The sequence below is a fragment of the Lissotriton vulgaris genome, chromosome 1_1 (assembly GCF_964263255.1).
Source record: "Lissotriton vulgaris chromosome 1_1, aLisVul1.2, whole genome shotgun sequence".
NCBI classification, from domain to species: Eukaryota; Metazoa; Chordata; class Amphibia; order Caudata; family Salamandridae; genus Lissotriton; species Lissotriton vulgaris.
This window is the reverse complement of record NC_141685.1, coordinates 451,525,972-451,546,733: the sequence shown is the minus strand read 5'-3', so window position 1 is coordinate 451,546,733 and position 20,762 is coordinate 451,525,972. Positions and strand designations below refer to the sequence as shown.

General features: G+C 44.7%; 1 protein-coding gene across 4 annotated transcripts in view; it reads left to right on the top strand.

Moving 5' to 3' along the window:
- Positions 1-20,762, top strand: part of ITGB3BP (integrin subunit beta 3 binding protein) — a 317,465-nt gene that overhangs the window by 282,505 nt on the left and 14,198 nt on the right. For all 4 annotated transcript variants that reach the window (XM_086953560.1, XM_086953548.1, XM_086953554.1 and 1 more), the window contains one exon: positions 5,627-5,683. In XM_086953560.1, the coding sequence (XP_086809686.1) occupies positions 5,627-5,682 (56 nt within the window). In that variant the 3' untranslated portion in view covers position 5,683. The remainder of the gene's footprint in view (positions 1-5,626; positions 5,684-20,762) is intronic.

Sequence of the window (20,762 nt, the reverse complement as noted above, 5' to 3'; positions counted from 1 at the left end):
CCGCAACGGGACCGCCAGAACCAGCGAAACGGGAGGACACCGGAGCACCAAACCAGTAGCCCTACAACTGAAGAGGGAGCCGTGGGGCTGGACTCGGATCTAGAGAGAGACACTCTCGACTCAGGACAACCTGCTAGGGGCTGAATGAATATGATACATATGGACCGGCGCATCTGCTGCCGCTGGGACCTTGTAGCTGATGGAACTGAGTAGGGCGGGCATTGGCCGATGCCTGTGGGGGACTCACCGACCCCACGAGCAAGTAAGATAGATAGGGATGGGACTAAGCACTCTGCCGAGTTGGGGATGCGGGCGGGTTATCGTCCGTGGAGCAGGGGAGCAGGGAGGGGGTGGGAGGGGAAAGTTGTATTGTTATGGTTATCATTGTTGGTCATCACTACTTCCATAAAGAAAGCGGTCACGCTGTGGGCCATCCATATTTGGCACACAGACACACATCATTCCTCACAGATGGCGCCACATTGCTGCACACTGGAGTCACGGGTCTTATATACAGATGGCAAGACGAGAACAAGCTGCACCCAATGAGGGCGCTCCCGCACTAACAATGGTGCCCCCACTGAAACTACTTACGTGGAATGTCAGGGGATTGGGAGATAAAATAAAAAGGGGCTTGGTACTACACACCCTCAAACGCCACGGGCCTGAGTTGGTTTTGCTTCAAGAAACACACCTGACAGGGAACACATGCAAGGCATTGAATAGACGCGGATACACCATGGCGGTTCATGCCCAATTTACTACGGGTTCCAGGGGCACAGGGATACTCCTTAAGAAAAACTCACCCTTTCTGGTTCACAGCCGCAGATCGGACGACCAGGGACGTTTTGCGGCGATCTCTGGCCAATGGGAGGGGAGGACCCTTAATGTGGTGTCAGTGTACATCCCCCCGGCGCTACACTCTACTGCACTGCCGGCACTAGGGCAGTTTCTCCTTGAACTTCCGGAGGGAAACATAATCATTGGGGGGGACTTCAATGCTATAATGGATCCCTTGCTAGACACCTTCCCCACACGGGACCGCCCGAGAGGAGCCTCTGCTCTTCCCAGCTTCCTGAACGCAATGGGCCTCACGGACGCATGGCGCCAATTGAATCCCACAGCTCAACTCTACACGCACTACTCCTCCTCGCACAACAGCCTCTCACGTATCGACTTCTTCTTCCTTCTGGGGGTAGGCTTGGGCTCCATAGATAAGCTGGAAATTCTACCCAGGGGCATCTCAGATCACTCCCCGATATCATTACATCTTACCACCAAAGAATCAAAGCGCGCTAGAATATATCCGATATATCCCAACTACCTACAGATCCCTGGGGTCAGGAAGAAACTCAAGCTAGCCACGACACACTACTTTACTGAAAATGCAGGAACAGTCTCCTCACCCTCGGTGCTGTGGGAGGCGTACAAAACGGTCTTGCGTGGCGCTGCCATAGCGGCAATCGCAGGGCATAAAAAGGACTCCAGAACAGAACTTACGAATTTTGAACTGGCGCTTGGCGCAGCGAACACTGCTCACATGTCGGACCCCACCCCGGACACAGCCCACACATTACACCTCCGACAGCAGCAATACCAGGCACACTTGACAACGATCACGAAGGGTCACTTAGCAAACACCGCGCACCGAATATATGACGTGAGAGACAAGGCAGGGAAGATGTTGGCATGGCTGGATCAACGAGGCGGTAGTAATAGAGGGATACAGAGACTGTGCAACCAGGAGGGCCACCTACAGACACACCCGGAACAAATAGTACGCACCCTGGCACGCCACTTTCAGGGGATATACACCCCGGAGCGATCCGTCACGGAACAAGAGGCGATGGCCTCGATTAGTCACATTGATATCCCAGTGCTGTCCAACGAAACGCAGCAAGAACTAGACGCGGACCTGACCGAGGGCGAGATCCAAGTGGCAATACAGGCCCTACAATCAGGCAAAGCGCTGGGACCCAACGGCATACCTGTAGAGTGGTATAAAGCGACGGCCTCGGTGCTGGCAAGACCCCTGTTAGATATGTACACTGACAGCGTAGAGAAGACAATGCTCCCACTCGACCAGCGCATAGCCACGATAGTGGCCATTCCCAAACCAGCCAAGCCACCGACTGATTGTAATTCATACCGGCCCATTTCCTTACTTAACACTGAAGCGAAGATACTAGCAAAACTCCTAGCCAGTCGCCTGACTCAACACCTACACACCTTGATACACCCAGACCAGTCAGGTTTCATGCCACACCGTAGCACGGCACTAAACCTACGAAGACTACATGGGGTAATGGCGCGGGCTCATCTTCTCACAGACCAGGCAGTGATAATATCCCTAGACGCTAGGATGGCGTTCGACCTGGTTGAATGGGAATACATGTTCGCTGTACTGACTCGAATGGGCTTCGGCCCAAAATATCTTGCATGGGTACGGCTGCTGTACACATCACCAGTCGCGCAGGTGGTGGCGAATGGTCACATTTCGTCACCTTTCCCATTGGGGCGGGGAACTAGACAAGGGTGCCCGTTATCGCCCCTTCTCTTTGCACTGGTGCTGGAACCTTTGGCAATCTTGCTCAGAGCAACGCCACTGTTCAGGGGCATCTCCTGGGAGGAAGGGTGGGAGGACAAAGTCTCCCTGTATGCAGACGATATGCTAATTTACATGATCAATCCCACCGAAGGAGTCCCTGCCTTATTGGCAATATGTGATGAGCATGGCAGGGCATCGGGCTACACCCTGAATTGGGCCAAATCCATACTGTACGTGCTCAAGGGCCCAGCCCCATTGTTACACGACGACTGCCCCCTAAAGATAACGTCCACCTCTTTTAAATATCTGGGAATTTTCGCTACTACTGATGCTAAGGGATACTATTCCGAGAACTTACTGCCACCTCTAGTTCGCCTACGCGCAGACGTTAAATTCTGGGCTACACTGCCGCTGACCCTCCTTGGGCGAGCGGCATTGTATAAAATGATGGCTCTCCCGAGGTTTCTGTACGTGCTCGAGAATTCCCCCTATATCGTGGACCCACGCTACTTTAGGCAGGTCGCTGCACTGATATCTAGCTTGTTGTGGAGTAATGGCCCAGCGCGGATAGCGCGGGATAAACTGGTAAAGAGCTGGTATGAGGGGGGGATTGCTCTGCCCGATCTTCAATTATATTATTGGGCGTCCCAGCTTAAAATAATTAACCACTGGATCCACACCCCACGGAACGATCCCGCATATAAGGCGGACTGGTCTCAGCTGGGAACTGACGGCATGTTCGCGGTGCTGTACACCTACTCACAGGTTAAGAACCTACTAGGCCCGACATTTCACACGGCAACACTGTGGCACACAGCACAATCACGTCTGGGTTGGAAGGGAAGAATTACCAAATTAACACCGTTGTGGGACACTAAGGCGCTGGGAAACCTGAGATCCTGTAAGGGATTCGCACAGTGGGACAGCATAGGGATTTCAGTGGTGGGAGACCTCTGGGAGGGGGGCACAGTGCTTGCATTTTCTCAACTCCAACAACAATATGGACTAGGCCCCACTGAGACATTCCGGTATGTACAGATACGACACGCCCTCTTACAGGCAATTCCACCTGACACCACACTCCCAGACTCGTCACCACTGGAGGACAGGCTACTGACAGAGTTTATGGAGCAAAAGGCTACCTCTCTCACATATAAAAAACTAGTTAACAACTTACCGGACCCCACGCAGAAGCTTAAAGAGAAGTGGGTTGGGGAACTGGGAGAGATGGACGAGACAGAATGGAACGAGGCGATTGCATCACCACGAGAGGTGGGCATATCGGCCAGGTTCCGTTTAGTTCAGCTCAAGATTCTACACCGCACTTATTACACCAGACCACTCCTACATAAAATACAACGGGCACCACACCCATACTGTCTCAGGGGCTGCGGGGAAGAGGGTACTCTGCTCCACACCTTGTGGGATTGCCCACGAATCCAGGATGTGTGGAGGCAAATTATGCGTACTGTCTCCCAGGCCATGGAAGTGTCAGTCCTGCCAGAACCCCGTATGTGCCTGTTAAACGTCTGGGAGCCTAATGACCTGGACCGGTATGGGCAGTTGTGGGTTACGCTGGCTGTAACGGTGGCCAAACGTGATATAGCGCAAAAATGGGGTGCCCCGGAACTGCCTACGGTAGCTGGATGGATCAGGAACATGGACCTTTTAATGGTAAAAGAAAGGGCAGTGTACGTGATGCGAGCTTGCCCCCGTAAGTGGAATAGGGTGTGGACGCCGTGGAACAAATATAGGGGAGAACCATGTACACCTTTGCCGGAGGGCCAGGACTCAGAGTCCGAGGAGGACGACGACTAGATGGAATGAGACCACGCACTGAGCACTGGGATGGACTGAGAGGGTGCGGGGTGGCGGAGCTATCTTAGAACTAGTACTGCATGTGTGGAATGACCGACTGCTGACTGTATATGGAATTACCACTAACCAAGTGATGACCTTAGTTGGGTTAACTGTTTTTGTTAGGCTGTAAAATTGAACTGTTAGGAGCGGATGTACATACTACGAGTGAGACACGCAAGGGTTGTCGTGAGATGCTAATATGAAGGTATGACTTAAAACCTGTATTTCACGGAATCTTATGAATGCTCCATGCACAAATCAAGGTGGCAAACACGGTTGTTTGATCACGACATGCTAATATTCTTTTCCATTTCTCCTGATTGAAGACACCAATGGTCCACGATCAAGACCTATGTATGCATATGTGATTGTGTGATATATCATCTTGATAATAAAGATTTTTCAAAAAAAAAAAATAATGTTTACTCTCGTAAACAAAGAAAAGTAAAAATAAATCTACACTGTATGCGTGTTGACAGTCTCTTTATTCAGATACACAAGTCAAAAAACATACCCGAGCCTGATATCTCATACATCAGTATTGCTATTCAGTCGATTACGTTGTTTTATTTAGCAAGCAATGGTTGTCATTTTTATGGACTGATAGTTACATTGTTGTTAAATAGCTCTATTTTGAATGATCGCTCAATTGTTTTAATCTAATTCATTCACAGCGTACCCTTAAATGATGGTTGCGCTAGTGTGTCTACAGCCAGTAGGACTAGACTATGTGATAATTCAGATCAGAATATATTAAGATGTAAAAAAAAAACTTTACAGTCAATGTCTTCTTCGCTGGTACGAAGCTTGAAAAGCACCTGTAGCAATAACAGGAAACTGCATTAGGCAATTGTCAGCTTGTCGATTGTGCCCTTTATGGCAGGGGGGGGGGTCCTAAAACAGGAATAGGACTTTGTGAACAAGTGTGTCATCAATTTGAAAATCTACAAAGAATAACCAGTCGTGCCAACCTGCCTATGTTTGAAAAAAGGTCTATGTAAGTGACGTCACTCGGTCCATAAATCTCCAATTATAAAAAGCTTTCCAGTGTTTTGTGTATAACCATTAAACTTTAACATTAGGTAATTAAATAGTTGTTCTTTAAGTCTCTCCCCTGTCCAATATTGTTTTGTGTTTTCATCTGTTTGGAATTTTAAGATTCAAAGCAGTGTTTTAATTTGTGAAACCATAAATATATATATACATTTTTTTTTTTAGTGGTTGAAGCTAAGAAAGTGAAGGTTATGCGCCTCAGAAATACAAAACCGCTATAAGGTAAGGAAGGGTTTGTATTGGTGTGTGTTTCATTCTATATTTCGTCTGCATCGTTTAAGGTTTGCCACAGTACTAATGGGCTCTTGTGTTTCAATTCTTGGCAAGAACTAGCATAACATTTGGCATAGCTCGTCTCACATTATGCCTAGACTTCTCTTTTAAATGCAGTGCTATTTTCTGTTGCTTAAAATAAAGCTTTTATCGATGCAGAAAAAACTTAGCGCTTTTTTTGTGTCAAAATCTAATTATTGTGATATGTGGTTGCTTACTGGCATATCAATTTACCCTGGATAGGAGTCTTATGTGAATGAATCCATCCTCGACCGTTGTTTTTTTGTCATTAGTGAAAGGTTAGCTATTTCATGTTTGATTATTAGTACATTACCTGTAGGCAGTATTTTCACAGCTGCCGTGCTTAGCTTGTTCTGTTTTGGCATATATGGGTTAGTGTATCAACCTCTGTTCTCTTTGCCTCAATTTTTAACGGTACAGATAATATTTGTGTACAGTGTTTGCCCTGATGCTTATTTTCTCAAGACTATTGGAAGCCTGAACGATATATTAAGAATCCCAGGCTGCTGTTTTGCTTCTCTGGGCCTTTGCATGTGCACCAAAACCTAACACTTTTCAGTGACAACTAAACAATGCTATAAACAATTATTTTCGTTGTGTCATGTTTTTTAGAAAGTACAACATGGTTTGTGTTAGCACAGAAATGCACTGGCCAGGTGTCTTCTTTGAGAATCTAAAGTGCTGCAGCAGTTTTAGGAGGTCTTTCAGGTCCTATATCTCATGTTTATAGTTTGGGCGATAACTGATGCTGCGTGATATGTTAAAAGTGTAGCCATTCGGTTTGTATTTCCTGATGGCCTCCTATGGTGGTTCTTTTTATTCATCTGATGCTTTGGTTGCACTATCTTGTGGTTCTGAAAGGGAGCTTGTCATATTAAGTCTTTTTTGATCTCTGCACTCTTAAGTTTTTGCCACAAATTTCCATAGCCAGTGGGATACCAGTGACGTGACGTGACGTTCTGTTTTTAGGGATAAGAGATCATAGCTGGTGGTATTCGTTTTTTTTCTAATGAGTGAGTGTCCGGAACAGAAGGCTCCAAACTCCTGAGTGGTTACCACATACCACCTTCTTCTGCTTCTGTGACTATCATGTGTCTGTTTCTAGGACACCGGTGCTTGCTCCATCTCCTCCCTTTCTGTGTCCATCGCGGAAACAAAGGAGCGCTTGTCATGTTACCCATCACTTTGTGCTGTGTCTAAGGTTGCATCTGTTTTTTCCATGTACGTGCTTTCTTGTTTATTTAATTACGGCAGAAGTGTTTGTAATCTATGCACCTTCTGCTTTTCTGAGTAAAGGCACATGAAGAGTCCCCATGGGCATCTGTTAGTGATACCTTTTCTACTAATTCTGTGACACTGGCCACATGACTACTTGCAGTTTAGCCTTGCCAAAAAACTTTCCTGGTAGCGCATTGTAGAACTTCACTTTTTAGGGCTCGCCTGCGTTTCAGCGTGAAGCGCGCTGCCGCTGGCGAGTTAGGGCTCGCCTGCGTTGCAGCGCGAAGCGCGCTGCCGCTGGCGAGCCTTATTGTCATTGTGAAGGCCTCCCAAGTGATACAGACCGGTGCACGAGCAGACACTGGTCTGTGAACGCGCGAGCCGCAGGGAACTCCAACGTGCACGCTCCCGGCGTCACGCTCCTGCCCTCCCGCGTCTCTTTTCCGAGGCGTGCTCCAGGCGACTTGTCTCAAATGCAGACGACTGGGGTTTCAGGTAAGTTAAGGGACCCTCAGATTGGGGTAGGGGTAACATCATTCACCTACTCCAGCCAAGCTTTAGTCACATGAGAGATTGCTCGTATGTTTCGGAAGTCTCTTAGATGTATTCAATTTTGACATTTATCGGAGCGCGTAACCCAGCTACTTTAATCTGCACTCTGGCCACGTGCCAGATGTGTTGCTATCTGTGCCCAATGTCTGCTCGCTCCACGAGTTATAGTAGCAGCCATCTCTAGCGCTACGGTGGACGCTACAAAAGATCACCACTCTGGAGTACGTATGTCCGGCCATTGCTTTGCTGCTAGTTTGGTGTCATTCAAGTGCACTTTATAAAGGAACCAAGTGCTACCGGTGGGACCTTCGTGTAGGCTTAGTTGCACTTTTTTTAAGCACAGCCACTTTCACCATGCACTTTCTTGTACCATTAGGGACAATGCTGGATTGGATTACTGACACTGCTGCACACTTTTTGTAAGATGGCACTAAAAGCACAAAGCTTTTTTAAACAAGTTTTTATAAAAGTATCTTAGCGTACGTGTTTTTCTTGGTGGTGAAGTTGCCCTACTTCTGATTTTCAAACCACTGTGGGCATAGTGCTTGTGAGAGTGGCCTCTGTGGAGGAGCTATCTGTGAATCTATTTAGCGGGAAACCTCACGGAGGTTCTTGCTGTGACGCGCTCTTTCATATAGAGATGATTGCTAGGCTGCTCTCTTCTGCATAAACGCTGGTTATCCTTCGACGAACAGGACGTTACTCCGTCTCGGTAAAACATATGGTCTCTCATTATACTCTGAGTTTATTATTGAATTGCGGTAAATTGCGGTAAATTTACAGCTGGGAAACACAAACTTTTTAAAGTTATAAGAAACGCACTTTGTGAATTAATAATGGCTGGGTTATACCAATAAGACCTGAGAGCCTTATTTTAGCCCTGAAGAAGTCTGTGGTATATAACCACTAAAGACGAAACACATGTTGGCAACGGCTAGATTGCATTAAGAGAAGGATTACTGCTTAATAAAAGAAGGAAAAGAAGAAACACTTGATTCGTCATTTATTCATATGTACACTTTATTATCTATTAGCTCGGGATATATTTTTGTTTTCATTTTCATAGGGTTTTGACTTGTTCATACCTATCTGGCTTTAGTTGGATGGCCTAAACCTTATCCTTTGAGCTTTCTCTAATTGTTCATTACATATTTGTCATCACCATAACCCAGCGCAACTATCGCCCGGCCATCTAATCTTGTTCTTGTTCTCTTCTGCATATAGTAGAGTTCCTCTACCAAAGTCCATTGTAAGTAAGCCTTCCGCTTTCTGTTTACCTTTGTGAAGTAAGCCTTCCGCTTGCCGTTTACCTTGGTTTATCTCCCCCTTGCACGCTTTTTCAGCTTGCTTTTAAATGTACTCTTGTCGTGTTAGCAGTATTTCACTGTTGTTGTCAGCAACCCTCCGACCCCTTCCCTCTGCCCTCCTCCCCTCTGCCCTCCTCTTCCCCCACATACGCCCTCGCTTGAGTTTCACTGCAGTCAGAATCCAGGCATGTTCCTTCTTTTCTCAGCATGCACAGGTCTCCCTGGTGTCGACCCTCTAACTTCCATGACGTGCCTCTTGAGAGTTCTTCATTGAAATACTAGCAAGCGCTAAGACACGAGACACCAATCACTAGGAGCACCTGCCGTACTTCGGACAAGGATGTGGTCTAACGGCTAGACTGCCGACTATGGAGATGGGAACACAAGTTTCGAGAATCTGGGTCGACTACACATCCTGTGATTCTGGGCAAATCACTTATTCTCCCTGTGCCTCCCAATAAAGAGCATTTGCAATGCAATAGGTCTCGCATTTTTGCGAGTTTAAGCTATTAACATTGCAAATGACAATGCCTTATTTGTGTTTTAAAAACAAAAAGAAAAATAAAAGGCATTGTAATGTGCAATGTCAATAGCTCAAACTCGCGTAAATGCGAGACCTATTGCATTGCAAATGCTGGTTCTAGTTCGAGCTGTTGCTCATATCAAATGCTAATTTGGGAGGAATGAAGCTTTCAGTGTAAGGCCCTTAATTATGAGACTGGATCAAGAACCAGTAGGGATGGGCTTTGTTGAACTTTGAGGAAGCGCTGAGGAAAAGTGCAGTTTTTGTTAATCCTTTTTTAAGCATACCGTGCTTTGTTGATGTTTTCGTGCTGCTAGATGGGATTGGGCCTTTGGTATGCGCAGTTTAAGTAAATAAATAAATGTAGCTTCTTTTGTTTCACTATGTGCAAGGACACTGACTGATGGCAATAGTCTGCGATAAATCCAACCTCCTACGCTTATGTGAGAAGAGGGAGTGTTCCGTCGCTCCTATACATGCAGCTTGTTGTATAGTATTAGTAAAGAGACACAAATGATTGCCCACGTTCTACTTTTCACTAGATGGGAATCTTATTGGCACTTGCTATGCCCTTGAAATCTTCACCTTCTCTGGCAGATGACTTATGAGTTCATCTTGTAAAATTATTTTTCTGTATCTGTGAATTGAGATAATGGGTGGGTACAACAATCCCCTGTTAGAATGCTAATAACGTGTGGGTGTTTGACATGTGCCATGAGGTTCAGTGCCAGGGATCATGGGTGCTAGTAACACAAGTGCTGTTTGCAGTCTAGACTCTGTGGTGCTTGTGATGCCACCACATGTGCCCGTTTTCTACAGTGTCAGCTTCTGCTGGCTTGTGGTTATTTTGCTCTGTATTCTTAATTCTGTGATTGTGATGCTGTCAGTGTCTGTCACATAATGCTCATTATGTTGCTTCTGCAGAGATTTATTAGGCATTTGTCAAATAAATATGGTTTTCTGTTGCTCTCACATAGAGTTTATAGTTCTTGGTCTCACCCCAACACCCTGTTTCTGTGAAGGAATAAAAGTGACCGCTTTTTGTCATCCTTTGACTGTAAAAGGATACACGGCACAAGGAGACAGTTGTGCTGCTTAGGGTGACTGGTGAACGACTAGGTCAGCAAGTGGTAATTGTCAGCGCACGGCTCATTTACACAGTCTGTTAGAATATGTGAGAAGTTCGAAAATGGGTGAAAGGCTGCTGTGTCACTGCTGCAGTGCAGCATGCCCTCTGTTCCTTCTCCTAAGTACAGTCACCATCAACCTAGACGCTGAGCCTGTCATGCATATGTGTGAGTCATTACTACCACCCTCTAACCTCTGTGTGTGGTACTCCGGCCTAGAGTGTTGGCTTGGCCTTTGGTGTATGTTTGACCTTGGTACTGGCCAGACTTGTTGGTTTTGCACATTTAAGGTTGCCAGGAAACACCTGTGGTTTATGGGACAGGGTAGAGAAACATTTATATTTCTTAAACAAAATGATATTTTGTGTCATGCAAATGTTACACACATATGGCCTGCAAATAAGATGTTTAGAAAATACCCAAACACACACATCTAAATGTTTCTTTCTTGCTACAATTTACAGTCCGCAGAAAAACATTTAAAAAAAAATGTTCAAAAGAGTGGTAAACATATTGCAAGTTAATTATGATGAAAAGGAAGTCAACATTCTCCATTGTAGAATATTCACTCTTTTTTTATGAATACTGATGTTCTGATGGATACTTCTTACAGCAGGTTCCTCACCCTTGGAAAACCCCATGCACCAGACTGGATCTGGAACTTTTTTTTAAGCAATTGCTTCTGCGCGCAGATAGGGGGCACTCTCTGGTTCTGCAGTGCCCTCCCAAAGCCTCTGGAAGTGAGAACAGGACGCCATATATAGAAGCCAGCTCGCTCACTGATGTTGGTTCCTTTTTTATAGTTGTTCGATCTCAAACTTTTGTTGGTGTTTCACCCACTCCAAAATCATTGTTTTCCAGACAATGTGTGAGGCAAATGACCACAAGCTTCAAACCATGCCTCAACTTTAGCAAGCAGACTGATTGACATTGAAGATTAAGAACTTGAAAAATAGTGCACTGGGGTGGACAGTCTTGTATATAAAATAAAAAAATGAACCGGGGGGAGCACAAAGGAAAACGATGAAATCCTACACAGATGCATTTGAAGAGGAAATTTAAAGAAGGAATTATAAGCTTAGAAGGCACCAACAAGATTATCAATTGGGTCTTGTCTGTATGCTTACAAATAAACGGGACAACATCTCTAGAAGTTCCTAATAAGACAAATCCACAAATTATTCCAAGTTAAAAACCTCACAGATTCTGCAACAAGTGCAGCAGAAGCCACAACCTCAAAGAGTGGGTTTAATTTTTTAGAGAAATTCAAAAGATCTAGACTGAGAATTTCAAAAAGGACATGCCAATAACTCAACACACAAGGTATAAAGAACACACCGGTACGACAAGTGCATGCCACAACCCATGGAAGAAGGCACTGGAAAATAAAACCAACCACACCAGCCATCAACTAATCATAACCCTGCTCCAAAGCATTTTGACTAACACTGAAACAGACATTATGAAAAGAGGGCTTTCCTTCTTCCCTACAACATACTGGGATCTAAAGAGTGACCTACACACTTTCTTACAGGACAACCTAATATTAATCAAATGATCCAGAGGCCTCCTACCAGTTCCGCATTTACGTCCGGGTTTTCTAGAAGGCTTTAAATGTATCTCTTAGTTAGCATGGAAGAATCTGGACAACTGGAAATAGGTCAGGATGTTGAGCGCTTTGGGCATTGATAACTCATTTGCTCTGCAAAATAATATACACCTTCCTTTCCCTATAGTAATATCATTGATTTATTCTGTACTGTGGTTATCCATGATCTGGAACATAATTTTGGCAACTACATAAAATAAATAGGAAATACCTGCCATCAAATGTCACTTAGGAACAAAAGAAAAACTCTTAAATACCTCAATGTAAAAAAAAAAAAAAATCAGACAAAGGGAAAACGTAGTGATATTATACCCTCATGGTTACAATGGGTGTGCTAAATGTGAGTAATTTGAATAAATATGCGAAATGCAAATTTAATTTCATGCTGTATTTGAGCCTGAAATGCATCCTTGCATCAATTTTTGGTGTGAGGATAATTTAAACAAGAGCACCATAAACAACAGCTTTTGTTTCTTTGCGTTTGCAGTAAAATGTTACCGCAAATCAAGGAGAATTGCACATTTGCAGTATATTTTTACACTAAACAGTGCAAAATGACGTGCAGTGGCTTTATTACAGAAAATGTGCATAACAATCATAACACGAAATATCCAAAATTACGCAAATTACACCAGCGTAATGTATATTTCACCTTGGCCTAATGATTACATCACAGAAGCAGAGACACAGGTGTCAGACACTGCCTGCTACTAAAGACTTTATGAGAATACTGCTTTTAGAGTTCAAGATTAACTGCTTTCCAAACTGAACAAATGCTGCAAAGATGGTTTCCTCAGCTGCAAGCATCCAAAAATGGCAACATTTTATGTACTCCTAGAAATACACAAAGGTGCCCCCCCAGCGAGGTGCCTCCTCACTCCTTAGTCTTGACATTAGGAGATTGCATTGAGTTACTTTGTCAGACCTCCATGAAGAACCTTCCATCTTACATAAGACACAGAGATATTAAATAAACTGAATTATATATATAACTACTTCCAGCAAAAATTACGTTTGGATTTCAGGGCACAAAACATAAATTTTCGACCAGATCTGTTCATGACCCTCTAAATATGATTCTGTGAATGTTACACTTATGTCTACACAACAGCTATTTCGCATTCGGCCAAAAAATGTCTTAAGATACAAGGGACCACAAAGGGTGCCTTATTTGTTCCACCGGGGTGGAGGGGAATCTATATCTTTATGAAAGTAGATGAAAAACTTAGACTTTTGGTTAATGAGTTTTCAGATTTCACAACCTACAATATCTATTGGGGTTGTTACATAGACGATATTTAACTAATATGGCAGTAACGTTAATCACTTGTACAGAGATTTATCAGACCAATGAAACAAAGCAATATGAACATTCAGCTGTCCTCAACAATATCTAAGAATCATGTAGATTTCCTGCATCATAGCACCTATCTGCATGATCAGAAAATTCATGCACGACTTCATCGCAAATCTACTGTGGCCAACTCAACTCTTGATGACACCAGCTGCTATCCTACACATTCTATCTGCAGTATCCCAAACCGAGGGCTTCTCAGAGCAAGAAGGAACTGCAGTGAAGAAATGTGTTAAGAAATGCCAAAGTGATCATTGAAAAACTGTTTATACTCATAAGAAAATAGAAAATATGCCAAAAACTAACAACAAGATTGGTACTTTGAGTGGTTCAACCTACTGATCTCTGCCAGGAAAACTACTGTAACCACTGAGCCCATAAAATGTATTACAGATTTCCATGAAGGTCATCACCATGTTCACTAAAACATTTTACAATCGAAGCCACCCCTCAAGGATGTTGTACCATTTGGGATTCAGGCCAGCCAGGAGCCTAAAAATCTTCTTATGTTGCTCTGAATTCATTGTTGCAATAACAACACCAAGACCTTTTTTAATAAACCATATGATTTTGGTATCTCTCACAAGAGGTATAGCTGTAAAATAAAAAATAAAATCCTTCAAGGGGTAAAGCTTGCAGAGATGCAAGCGTTACCCTTTGAACATCTTGACAAACATCTTGACGGAGGTGCTTCATCCATCAGTGAGCTTGGCTGAGCCACTCCTACCATTCATGGAAGTCCTCACCAACATTGTCCTAGGGGCATGGGCTACGCCTTGCACAGACTCCAGTGCACAGGATGATTGCCTGCTGGCTCAAGGAGACTCTGCTTTTCTCTCTCAGCACCCTTCCCTGGAGACCTTGGTTGTCCATGCTTCCACGGCTAAAGTCAACCTTAACCACTTCCTGTCCTGTCCACTCTACCCGACACGGAATACAAGAAGCTGTATGCGTTTGGCAAACACAATTCCTTGTCCACCAGCCTGGCTCTGCAATCAGTTAATACCATATGCCTCTCTGGCCGTTTTTCCATGCCTTATCAGATTTGCTGGTGCAGCTGCTCCCCATGCTCAAAAATGAGGGTCGAGCCATTCTTCATCAAGCCCTAACTGCCACCCGAAACACAGCAAAAATTGCTAATCGGTGCGGAATGAACACCACAGACTCTTTAGGTTGGACCATAGCTTCCACAGTGGCAATGCCCCGCCATACGTGGTTGCATTCAATGGAATTTTCAGCCGGCGCTCAGTGGTCACTCATTGACATGACGCTGAGGGTTCTCTGTGGTTCGGTGACAGTCGTCACGGCACTCTAGCAGTTCTGGGCAAGTCGAGTTACCACCAGGTCCCTAGGCCTTTCTCTGACTGGCTGCCCTCAACAGCAGTCTTTCGTCCATACCGCAGACTGAGCTGAGGCACTTTTGGGTGCATGCATTTCCAACCTTACTCTAACAAGCATTCCGCTCAGTGCTTTTGAGGACGAGGTTGCAGATCCCACATAGGACGTGGATGCTGTAACCAATGCATTATCCAATTTCCCCCACCCCTCCGGCTGCTACTGCATCATCCATTTGGTGTCCCTGGATCATAGAACATCTGCCCCAATGGTCATCAATCAAATGCGACAACCGAGTGCTTCAAATTGTGCAGAAGGGGTACATCCTACCATTTGTTTGATCACTTCTACCATTACCACCGTCTTGTGAATGACTGATGAAGGGCCATCTCCCCTTACTCAATCAGAAAATGCAGGCTCTTTAGGCCAAAAAAGCCAACCAGGGGGTACCCACCCCATAAAGTTGGGTGTGGATGCTATTCCCACTACTTTCTGGTGTCAAAGGAGGACAGAGTCCTCCACCCTATCCTAGATCTGCACCCTCTCAATGTCTTTACATGGAAAGAGAAGTTCAAGATGCTCACGTTAACTCAGGTTTTGTTTGCCCTGCATCCTGGAGACTGGATGGGAGCGCTAGACCTGCATGATGCACATTTTCGCATTTCCCATCCTGCGGTTCCGTGACGGTTCCGTGACAATTTGAACCCGTGTTTTCAAGTTTATCGGAAATACATAATATTGGTATCAGTGAACCGCAAATGATCCATTTAGCATACCCTGGTGTTTTCGCTACGCTACAAGCAAGAGCACTCCTTCTATTAACACATTTCTAATCTACCCACGGCATCCATCTTAGATCATGGCCGCCATTTTGTGTTTCTTGCCCTCACATACGCAATAGCCTCTGATCACTTCATTTCGATTAAGGACACGTAGCCTTAGCCGGAGATTCACCTCTTTCATGACACGTGCACCTTAAACCAGATCACGCTGTAACTGCATGACTCGACAAAGGCTGCCTCCTCTGCCCGAGGCCAGCCCTGCCAAACTGGTCTTCGTGTCCATTGTACCTGATCATGATTAGGCGGCCGAAGCCGGTAGCCTTGCCCATTTACAACCCACAAACATCTCTTATCCCGCTTTCCTATCTTCCACACCTGGCTCTGTTTCTTTCTTTCTGAATCTTTATTAGGGGGAGGTAACGAACTTTACGATGAGGCGGTCCGGGTCCTGAATGCAATATTGACAGGGAATTGTGACTAACTAGTGGGAACCCCTCTTTTCACAATGTTTGGCCTCAGATATTATCGACGGTTCCTGTGTAACGCCAAATATTTATTGTTTTAGACACAAAGGTTTTGGGAATGTATTACATGTAAAGAATTCGCCCCTAGCATAAAAAACAGTATATAAGGAGCAGCCCTCTTTGTACAAATCGAACAGGCTCCTGGTTACTGCCCGTGTGTAGTATCTGTGACTTCTGTGTCCCTGCAGTAATAAACCTTTGGTCTTTGACGCGACCATCGAGAAGCCCGTGTTTCTGTTCATTTGTGCACCAAGGCAGGTGGAACTCCGGGGTCTTTGGGTGTTGTTCCCTGACACCTCTGGACGGAACCAAAAAGTCCAGAACTCCAATTGGCGCCCAACGTGGGGCGACGTCATTCGGTACCGGTCCAAAAGCCTGAAGAGTTCGAGAAGCTTCGTGTGAAGATTCCTGAGGGAGGCGCCCCACTTCATCGATCCCGGCATATCGCAAAAGTGGCCCGAAGTTCTCTTCCACGAGGGTTTCCCGTTCAGGACGGCTGCAGTGGGCCGTTGCCTTGACCGTCGCCCTGTCTTGGACCCGAGGTGCAGTCCTTAGTACGGCGAAACGTGACGGGTTTCTCCTTGGTGACGTCTTCAGTGACTCAGTTAAGTATTTAGTGATAGCTAGCTGGTTACTTTTGTGAGGATTGTTAAAAATCCTTGATCGGTTCTTGGTTTGGTTTGGTTTTGTCAGATTATCACTGGTTGTTCTAGTTACGATAATCTTTTTGGTTTAGTTTGGGTATCGATACATCAGTTCGTTTTGGTAGGCCTAAGTTCTTGGTTCGAGTGCACATATTTGTTCCGTGTTTGTTTGTTTTGTGTTCCGGACTGAAAATGGTAAGTCGGAAAATGTTGTCTTGTTTTAGTTGCAACAGTGACTCACGATTGGAGGACTCTTGTCTGGTTCCTCCGATTGGGACTCCCCTATATGATTTATATTGTAAGTATGGCGTGGGTCCTATATCTTATAATGAGGTATGGGTCCGTTATTGTAAGAAGGATGGTGTCCTTAGTTGGCCACTGCATGGTAGTTTTGAACCAGAGATTCTCGACAACTTAGAAGCGAAATTGTTTAAGAAGAAAGCCCGGCCGGCAATGTTTGATTCTTTCCGTTATTGGCGAAAAGAATCCAAACAGAGAGAAATGAAAAGGTTGAAGAAAGAACAGAAAGAACAAGAAGAGTTAACTCTAGAGCAAGCGACTAAACAGTTGCAGGCTAACGAGTGTGAGAAGGCCATAGATATAGCAATTAGAGAGCATAACTTAGCGATCGACAAGTGCTATCCTGCCTTGCCATCGAAAATGGCTAAGATACTGGAGGATTCCGAAAACGATCCTCTGTTATCTTATCTGTTACGGTCACCTCCACCGTATGCACAAGGTGCTACGGCTCCACTCGTCCCGAATGTTCAATTGCCGGTTGCTGGACAACCTGGTGTTCCTGCTCCTGTTCCCCAGAATCAAGTTCCCGTACCTCCTGTGATGAATGTGAATGTTCCTACAGCTCCTCCTCTTTCTACACTGCCAGCTTCCATACCTACCTCTGTACCTACTGCTCCAGAAACTATTTTTCTCGATACTCCTACTGTTTCGTTATCTATTCCTACCTCTACTGCATTCTCTACGTCTGCGAGTGTGCTAACTCCACTTTCTGTTCGTCGAAGAATCACTGATTCTGTTACTAATATGCTGTCTCCTTTATATAACATTTTGATTAAGACTCCTACTCCTGATTCAGTTCAGAGACGTAGTCAGCTTCCAAGTACTGAGGAACGGGGAATTTTAGATTCCACGGCTCTCAGATGGATTTCGAAGGGTAGAAGGTATAGTACGAGAGATGTGTTAGACACATTTATGCAGTGGAAGGAACCAACGCAACGGTACGTCTTTGATGAGATGTGCTCGTTGTTACGTGAAGAAATAGAAGAAGACGATGTCGAATCAGATTTGGAAGATTTAATTAGAGTTCAAAAAGAGTTTGCTGCTGGAATGATAGTGGGTGAGAATATAAAGGAAGCGATGGAACTTATTTTAAGTTTTAGGAATGATCCATCTCTTCGTTCACCAAGAGATTTAGAAAAAGGTAAAGTGAAGCTAAGTCGCCAATATCCTATGAGGGAGGTTCCTCCAATTTGGCGCGAAGCAATACAACGTGATGATAATGCAGGTATTGCAGCTGCTCCAGCACAGTTCCAACGAGTGTGGATACACATTCCATGGAAGCGAGCAGAAGTGCTAGCGGTGAAACAGGCCTTGCCAGACCCGCGTAAAAATCCAGCTGGATATTACAAAGAATTAACACAGACAGTTGAGGCTTGTATAATGAACTTAGCGGACATCGATATGTTGTTTGGTAACGTAGTTCCGCAACCAGTGTGGGCTAAAATTCGTAGAGAGGATCATCAAGCTGCTTTAGGTGGTGATTGGGCAGCTATCACTGCAGCAGATGGTCAACAAATAGGTGGTGCGAAACCCGAACCTCTAATTGCTAATCTGCCAGGTAGAATAATTGATTTAATGAAGACTCTGATGCCAGCATTGCGTGTAAATTGGGACAAGCTGTCAGCATGCAGGCAAAAGAAAGACGAAAGTGTCTCCGACTTCTTCACGAGGTTTGAAGAGACTTTTGTAGATCATAGTGGTCAAGACATGAGTACAGAAGGAGGACAGAGACTGTTTGTAGATAAATTTGTGCATAATTTGTTACCTGAATTATGCAATAAATTAAAGGATTCAGAAAGTGCGTGGGCTGTATCTACGACAGCGCAAATACTTGCGACTGCACAGTACTACGAAAATAGGGATAAAGAGGAAAAGGAAAAATCAGAGAAGAAAACAAAAGATTTAAAAACTAAAGTTCTTTTGCAACAGGCGTATCCGCCTCGCACGAATCAGACTAATACGCAGCAAGGTTCATACCAAAGGACAGATTATGGTTCATCAAGACCTCAATATCAGTGGAATCAGTGTGCGTACTGCAAGAAAGAGGGTCACTATAAAAATGAATGTCCAATCTTAGCGCAAAATAATGCAGCAGCAGCTCAGAGAGGTCGTGGTGGTTTTGTGCAGAATTCTAGAGGTCGAGGACGAGGTGCTATGCCTCCACAAACGAATGATCGTCCCTCCAATCACTTTGATCAACGAAATGGACAATCTACTCAGCAAAATAGATCTCAACAATATCTTGTCGAGGACTATAATGAGGTAGATGAGGGTTATCAACAAAATGGGTGCTAGGACAGCCATGGACAAAGAGAGGGAGTAGTATCAGTTCCAGTGGATCAGAGTGGGCCTTATGTCGCAGTAGCAACATCAGGTGTAGTCGAACCGTTTCTGTTGGATACTGGTGCCGCAAAAAGTTCTATCATTCATGCGAAACTCCCTGGCGCACCTTTGTCTGGCTCAACAAATGTTTCCGTAGGTTTTTCAGGCGCCCCTGTTTACAACCCGATATCTGGTCCTTTGTCTATTTCTGTTGGACCGTGCCAATTGAAAGCACCCCTGATTTTGACGACAGGTTGTAATGAAAACCTGCTTGGTTTAGATTTGTTAAAACGACTATATGCGACATTGTACTGTTCTCCGGAAGGAGTACAGCTTACGTTGGGTAAAAATATCACCTCTCCGATGTACTTGTCAATGGACGCACTCCCGCCAGAGCTACGTTCACTCCCTGATTCTCTTTGGGCGACTGGTCCTAATGATGTAGGTCTCCTAGAAATTCCACCGTATGTGGTAACTTTGAAAGCGAATGTAAAATTTCCAAGAATTCCCCAATATAAAATATCTAGTGAAGGAGAGCGTGCACTTTTACTGATTGTGCAAGATTTGATTAAGAAAGGTGTGGTTGAAGAAACTAGAGGAAATGTCTGTAACAGTCCTGTATTGCCGATCCTGAAGCGAACTGATCCTACAAAACCTCCAGTTTATAGGTTTGTCATAGACCTTAGAGAAGTTAATAAGATTGTAATCCCGCAGTTTCCTGTAGTGCCAGACATTACTGCCTTGTTAACATTGATTCCTGCCACAGCCACATGGTTCTCAGTTATTGACCTAAAGAATGCCTTTTTCAGCATTCCGATAGCTGAAGAAAGTAGGGATATTTTCGGCTTCTGTCTAGGAGGTCGCAGTTTCAGATTTAAACGCGCTCCACAAGGCTATTGTGAGAGTCCATCAATTTATAGTCAAGCATTAAAAAGCCAGTTAGATTCTTTTGTCCTTCCTCCAGGTTCTGCCCTAGTACAGTACGTAGACGATCTTTTAGTGGCTGCCGACGACAAGGAAACTTGCAAAGCAGCTACAATTTCCCTATTGCATCATTTGTCTAATTTGAATCACAAGGTGTCTCCTTCGAAAATGCAATACTGCTGCCAAGAAGTGACCTACCTAGGTCATCTCTTGTCAAAGGAGGGAAAAAAGTTGACCCCAGAAAGAATAAAAGCAATTACACAGATGAGTGTTCCACGCACACAGAGAGAAGTACGTGCCTTCCTAGGCATTACCTCTTACTGTAGGCAGTGGATCCCAAATTTTTCGCTGTTAGAGAAACCATTGGTAGCTTTGACTGGGAAAAATGTTCCGAGTCCGGTGCCATGGTCTGATGAATGTCAAGAGAGTTTTATTGAATTACGAAAAGCATTGTGTTCAGCTCCTGTATTGGGTACACCTGATTAC